Source organism: Hylobates moloch, unplaced genomic scaffold, assembly GCF_009828535.3.
Source record: "Hylobates moloch isolate HMO894 unplaced genomic scaffold, HMol_V3 SCAFFOLD_5, whole genome shotgun sequence".
NCBI lineage: Eukaryota > Metazoa > Chordata > Mammalia > Primates > Hylobatidae > Hylobates > Hylobates moloch.
This window is the reverse complement of record NW_026652280.1, coordinates 157829136-157836570: the sequence shown is the minus strand read 5'-3', so window position 1 is coordinate 157836570 and position 7435 is coordinate 157829136. Positions and strand designations below refer to the sequence as shown.

Genomic DNA, 7435 nt, shown 5'->3' with positions numbered 1-7435 from the left:
AGAATAACCAAGGTAGAGTATTTTCTTTTAGAAGTAGATTTATTCCATTAGGTACTGCAGCAAAGAATTGGTTTTTAGGAACAGAAATCATAAAAAGCTATATGGTAGAACCATTTGGGTATTTTCCAAGTGGTTGAGAATAATTGCTATGAAAATGAATAGGAAAATTTTAAAATAATTATTTAAAAAGGAGCTACTGAATAGATTTTCTAAGCTTGAATCTGTCTATAGTACCATGAAATCATGTTTACGGCCAGGCGCGGTGGCTCACGCCTGTAATCCCAGCACTTTGGGAGGCCGAGGCGGGCAGATCATGAGGTCAGGAGATCGAGACCATCCTGGCTAACACGGTGAAACCCCGTCTCTACTAAAAATACAAAAAATTAGCCGGGCGTGGTGGTGGGCGCCTGTAGTCCCAGCTACTCGGAGGCTGAGGCAGGAGAATGGCGTGAACCCGGGAGGTGGAGCTTGCAGTGAGCTGAGATCGCGCCACTGCACTCCAGCCTGGGTGACAGAGCGAGACTCCGTCTCAAAAAAAAAAAAAAAAAATCATGTTTACGATTCCTTCTCAACAATGTGCTTCCCTCTAGAAACACATACATTGTTCAATAGATATTTGTTCAATAATATTTTGTGGTGAAAAAAAATCACTAGATTAAGAGCCTCCCCTGAACCTCTCCCAAGTTAAAAAAAAAAAAAAAACTCTCAAAAGCAAGGATATGTATACTTTATTCCCTCGCTCAAAAAATTATATTCAAATGTAAAATTAACCTCCTTAAAAACTCCCTTATGGGGGAGTCTCTCAAATATCATTCCTACCGTTGTCTTCCATTCTGGTCCCTATTGCCTATATCCAGTATTTCAGAATATAGGAAGAGGCAGAAGGCAGAGGCTTGCTTTTCACCTGCTCCCTCTGAGACAGCAACACTGTGACCATCTTCCTCAAATATGCCTGGAGTTCTTCTGGATGTCAGTCCAGGAAAGACACGAAACAGCTCTGCATTGCAGAGGCCTCGCTAAAACACCTCCCTCCCATATTGGATAGTTTCAACATGGCAAGGACATCCATGTGTGAAGTTCTTACTGGAAACTTTTAAACCATATCTGTTAAATTTTAATACAATGGGCAATGTCTTGTTTTCTGGTGAGACAAATTCTTACAGCCGATTGCATGCAGGAAAAGCTTTATTAAGTCAAGAAGCTGTTACACTTTTACAAACTGCTATGCAGAATACTCAAACATTTTTAAATGACATGGGAAACTACTAACATCTTTAGTGAGAGTTCCACTTTCACAATTTTCTCTGCTCCCACACCCCTGATGATCAGCTGTAGCATATTCATTTTTTTATTTGTATATGTCACGCAGCAATTTATCAAAAGCTTTTGTGGTGAAAACACTTTTCTTAATTAAATACACAATTAAAAGATATGATTAAACACTTACAGGATGTGAAATGTTTAAAGGTAATACACAATAATGGGGTTACCAAAAGGACACCTTCCAATTTTTCTTTCTATTCATTTTGATGTTTGGTTCTTTTCAAAACATTTTCTCTCATTAAATTTATTACTGAAGGCCTCACTTTAAATACATCATGCTACTTTTTGTTCTCCTCTTCAAATGCCAATGTTTTCACAATTTGAGTTCTCTGGCCTGGGAAAAAGAAAAGTTATCCACTTACAAGGTATGTTTATTGACAATATGGATGTCACAGTCCAAACGACAGCACAGACTCAACCATGTACATGTAACACAGTGAGATGAGTCCACGTTTTCTACACGCTACGGGATAGGAAGAGCTGGCTCTTAAGGCCCGGGGCTCACATGATTATGCACTTGTCAAGCAGCTTCTCAGTGGTGTTGGGCATCTGGGATTTCTTCTCGGGCTCCTGGAGGCCGGTGGTGGGCTTCTTCTTGTAATTCAGCAGCATGTGGAACAGCTCCTGCACATTCACATCCGTCTTGGCCGAGATCTCCATGAAGGCGCAATTCCACTCCATCGCACAGGTGGCACCATCATTCAGGGCCACCTCCCGGTGGGTGTCATCACTTTTATTGCCCACCAGCACGATGGGGAACTTGTGCAGGTTGTTACCTTTGATCTTGCGGATCAGCTCGTAGAAGGCCTTCAGCTCCTCCAGGGTTTCCTTCTTGGTGACGGAGTAGACCAGGACGAAGGCGTGGCCGCGGGCGATCACGTGGCGCTGCAGAGCGCGGTTGCCGTCGCCACTCTTGCTGTCGGTGATGTGCAGGGAGAGCACACCGTGGCTGCAGCCCAGCAGCTGGCAGTAGGTATTTTCGATGGTCGGCAGGTACTCATGACGGAAGTTGCCGCTCGCCCACTTGTGCAGCAGCGTGCTTTTCCCCACGCCGGCGGTGCCGACCACCACCACGCGGTAATCTCTGATCTTCCTGTGGGGCTTGAAGGCGCGGAGGACGAGCAGGGCGGGCAGAAGCCGCAGCCGCTTCAGCAGCTGGTGTTCCTTGGAGCCAAAGCTGGCGTTACCCATCGCTGGGATTCGGAGGGGAGATACGTGCACACGTTCTCCCACACTCAGCTGGCGGCAGGAGACCCCTAGGTAGAAAGTGGGAGGTGAGAGAAGGTGGTGGTAACCCCCAGGCTTGTCACATCAGTCAGCCTGGCCAGCTGCTCCGCGAGGACTCTGGAGAGTCCACCCCGTGACGTAACGGGGTGCACACAGCAAGAAAATTCCCAGGCACACGGTTCAGCCTGCTAGACCGAGGGACCAGCGGGTGGTATATATTAAACAGACCTGGTGGTTTGCTTTTTACCATCTAGAAAGTGCAACAATACTACCTTTTGTTTTCTTTCCTTAAACTGTTTTATTAAATTCTCACTACACCCCCACAAGAAACACTTACTCTCATTTCCTCGCTTGTAAAATTAAGATTTTAATTGAAGAGGACTGAACAGTCAAAGAGAAACAGGTGGGGGAATTTTCCCCACTCGATGGGGCTGAATGCCAAGGTGACATTTACAGTGACACCGCCGCCCTGGTTAAAGCTACAGAGTCGTCAGTACAGGGGAAAGGAGGGGGTTTTTGGCATCAGTGGTGTGGGATGTAGAGAGGGGGAGGTACTTGCAGTCAGCGCAGCCCCAGAAGAGGCATGGGGAGCACCTTTGCTCTGAGCATGCTGTCACCATGTGCCACCAAGAGCTGAGGGAGGGGTCTTAGTTCATGAATCCTTAGTCACAATGACAGTGGAGTTAAAAAAAAAAAAAAAATATATATATATATATATATATATATATGAACCTTTCTTTTCAGGATCTCATCTCTGCTTAGAAAAGATTGTAAATATTGAATGAGTTTTTCTACAGAACAGTGGTTTTTCTTTTGCCATGGCTACTACCTTTAACAAAGTACTTTTAATTCAGCCTTATGGAAATAGCGGAAATTTCAGGATTTGAACAGTCAATGAACTTTTTGAGTTCAGGAATAAACATAGTAGATTAGGTTTGTAAGAAACTTTTCTCATAGGTATATCCTAAATACCAGACAGCTGCCCAGGGGGACTGCTTCAGAAGCATCCTAGGTCAGATGGAAAAAGTTCTAGGCACCATGCCAACAGACCACATAGCTGGCCTCTGGACAGAGGTAGGAATAGTACAAGGCAATGTCATTCCTGTGGCACTAAGTATAGAAATTTGTACATGTTTCTAGGTGATGATGGTCCTTAAAATGCACTTCTCTTCAGGTACAGCTACAATTGTGTCATGTACAATACCAGAAAGAGAACAGAGGCCTTTTGTGAATAGCACACTCCCTATATAAACTAGCCTTTCTTGCTGGCTGCGTAGTTGAACACATACTCTCCCAGTACTGGGGAAAAGGACCCTTCTTAGAATGTGCAAGTCCCATGAGAGTAATATGTCCATATTAGAGTTTCGGTGGTGTTTTTTGTTTTTTGTTTTTTGTTTTTTTTGAGTCAGGGTCTTGCTCTGTCCCTCAGATTGGAGTGCAGTCATGCCATCGTGGCTCACTGCAGCTTCAACCTCCTGGGATCAATCAATCCTCTCACCTCAGCCTCCCAAGTAGCTGGGACTACAGGCATGTGACACCATGCCCAGCTAATTTTCTTATTTTTTGTAGGGACAGGGTTTTGCTATGTTGTCCAGGCTGGTCTTGAACTCCTGTGTTCAAGTGATCCTCCTGCATCAGCCTCCCAAAGTGTTGGGATTACAGGTTTGAGACAACATACCTACCCCATATTAGAGTTTTCATTTGAAAAAAAAAAAATGTTGTTGCTGGTTGTTATATCTTCAGACTTAGTTGCTTCTAATTCTGGTCTGGCTTCTTTAAGATAGTGTGATTCTAAGAGTGTTCTAAACTTAAGTGGCAAAATTTAAGTAGATGATTTTATATTCTTGATTAAAGGGGGCCAGGGAGGTTAATACAATAAATATTTGAAATGGATATAAAATAAATACATACATATATCTAAAGCATTAATTCTTGCAGCTTTCAGGTAAAATCTAGCACTTTATTCCAGTCTATGAGATGTGGTTAATTGATATCATCTAATATTAAGTAATGATATCAGCTATCCAAATCCTGGGCACAATTCCTTTAGCAATGATGACCTTCAATAGAATTTAGCTTCAAAAACTAGGAGATTTCTGCTACAGTGATGCAATCTTTCACATCTTATTTATTAACAAAAATCAACAATCCAGCTTTCCTTGGGTCCTCACGCACTACGAATTCTCTAGTCACAGAAATCCTAGCCCTGTCTGCACTGTCCACAACTATTATAAACTCCATGTTAGTATCAAGTGTTCCAGTAAAGACCAAATATCTCTTGGCCACCAACATCCCACATTAGGAAATGTGCATTACTAATTATTCTGTGTTACATTACTTCCTGCTGTAGGGGATGTATGCACAAATTCATTCATAGAAAATTGGTAAAGCAGCCGGGCGCGGTGGCTCATGCCTGTAATTCCAGCACTTTGGGAAGTCAAGGTGGGAGGATCGCTTAAGCACGGGAGTTCAAGACCAGCCTGAGTAACATAGGGAGACCCCCGTCCCTATCAAAAAGAAAATAAAAGAAAAAGAAAATTGGTAAAGGACACACGTGATAACTGAAGTTTCCAGATGTGAAGAGAATTCTCATTCTCAAGCAGTGGACCCCCCTCCCCTCCACACTCCTTCCACCTTCCCAGGCCACCTGGCCTCAGGCTGAGGGGGAGGTGAGAGCTTCCAGGAACCAGAGGGCGTCCAAACCCAGCGGCCGCGCGGAGCTCAAGGTCCCGCCGCTGCTGCTGCGGCACCAGCCTGGCTCGTGGGCATCGCCACGCACCTGCAGGCTCAGGTCTCTCTCTGGTGGCCGTGGCGGCAGCTACCCTCCTCGCCCATTTCAATCTTACTTTCACACTACATGACTCCACGATTACTTCCCGAACACTAGCTACCTAAGCAGCTGTGACAGTGGACACTGTGTCAACCTCTAAGCTCGCACACTTACCAAACCTCGTTCTTCTGTATTAAAAAGTGCTAGCTTCCCAACGGGACTGTCCAAAGTGCAGTTGCAGGACCTGCCAGGAGCCCGCAGGGCTGCGGGTGGCTCTTGCGTCATCGCGCCAAGGAAGACCTGGTGCCAGTTTCAGGGACAACTCGCCCATAAACTTCTACTGCGCAACAGCATCTGCTGCTTTGTCTGGCACTTGTGGTTTTCAAGTACCCCTAAAAAAGCGAAAGAAAGACTTACCTTTCTCGGAGGCACGAACCAGGCAGCCTAGAAGACAAATGCGTGCTCGCAGAGACTGCCGCGGCAACCGACTGGACACCCCGAGAGCTCACTCCTCCGCGGCTTTATATTCCGACTTGCGCACAGGAGCGGGGTGCGGGGGCGCAGGGAGTGTGGGCAACAGGCACAGATTCCGCTTGCGCGATGCGTGGTGCGAAACCAGCCGCGAGGGGTCAGCTTGGCATCTGCAACGATCGAGGGGCTAGTCCAGAAGTTCAAGGCGGGGTGGCAGGTTGGGGAGGAACTGTTAAACTGTGGACTTTTTCTCACCTGTTGGAATAAGCTTCGGGCAAAACTTTGCCAACAAAAACTGGTCCAGCTGATTTTTGACGAAAGTCCAAAAGCAGTTTAATGCAGGAAAGATAATCTTTTCCACAAATGATAGTGAAAAGATAGGACATCTATAGATTCCCCCCCCCCCCGCCAAAAAAAAACCCTTAAATAAAAATTAAGTGGCTAGATATAACTGTGACGCGTAAAATTACAAAACGGTTTTAAAAAACAACAAACTATTGTCTAAGGCTAGGCGAAAGGTTCTTAAATTGACATTAGTGGCATGACCGGTAAAAAGCAATTTTGATGAATTAGACCCCATAAATTTAAAACTTTTGCTTTGTGAGAGACCCTGTAACGATACTGAGAAGGTTTACCTAGGAGAAAATATTTACAAGCCACATATCTGGCATACAACCAGTATCTAGAATACGTAAATAACTCAAAAATCAATTATTTTAAAAAATCCAATTAGAAGATAGAAGACATGAACAGGCATTTCACTGAAGATATGCAGATGGCAAATACCCATATGAAAAGCTTTCATGTCATTAGCCATTAGAGAAATGGGAATACGAGGCTTTCGTTGTTCCTCGCCTCCCACTAGGGCGGGTTGAGGGTCTGGCTCCAGCAGCCCCGGGTGCCCCTCACTCCTTGGGCGCACCTGCTACTATCCTGGCAGAACCCTCGCCGAACCCTCGCAGGACGCCCCATCGGGTCCGCCAGCGGCTAGGAAGCCCGCTTGTGTCGTTCCTTTTTCCCTCCGCGCCTCCCACCGCCAGCCCCTTTTCCAAATGCGCCTGCGTCTGCCCTCCACATCTCCGAGCTCCGGCTTCTTTCTCCCTTGCCTGGGAGCGCCTGGCGGCTGCACTGGAAGCTGCGCACCACCGCCTACCGAGCGTTTTGGGGAGTGTGCGGGAGTTGTTGGCAGCAGCTTGTGACAGCAGTACCCTATGGGCCTAGTCGTTGGCGGCAGCACCTGGTTTTGTGTGCCCCGGCCAGCTGAGGCCAGGCTGTGTGGGGTGGGCCGCTGGCACTGCTCTTCCGCCACTGTAATCCCTCCCCTACCAGGTACCTGGTGCGCAGAAGTCCACAGACCTGTGAGGTCTAGCCTGGCGCCTGCAATCCTAGAGAATAAGGAGGTTGAGGCCAGGAGTTAAGAGACCAGCCTGGGCAACGTGGGGAGAACTTGTCTCTACTTTTAAAAACTTTAGCCCAGTGTGGTGGCGGCCGCCTGTAGTCCCAGCTATTTGGGAGGCTGATGTGGGAGGATCCCTTGAGCCTCCCACATCAAGGAGATCAAGGCTGCGGTGAACCGTGATCACAGCCACTGTACTCCAGTCTGAGCAACAAAGTGAAAACCTGTCTCAAAACAAACAATTCCAA

General features: G+C 46.4%; 1 protein-coding gene across 1 annotated transcript; it reads right to left on the bottom strand.

Moving 5' to 3' along the window:
* Window positions 1-1167: 1167 nt before the first annotated feature.
* Window positions 1168-5816, bottom strand: DIRAS3 (DIRAS family GTPase 3). Its single transcript, XM_032155642.2, has 2 exons — window positions 5738-5816; window positions 1168-2579 (listed from the first exon to the last, which is right to left on the bottom strand). Exon 2 carries the CDS (start codon window positions 2512-2514, stop codon window positions 1825-1827), a length of 690 nt encoding a protein of 229 aa, XP_032011533.1. The 5' UTR covers window positions 2515-2579; window positions 5738-5816; the 3' UTR covers window positions 1168-1824.
* Window positions 5817-7435: the final 1619 nt, after the last annotated feature.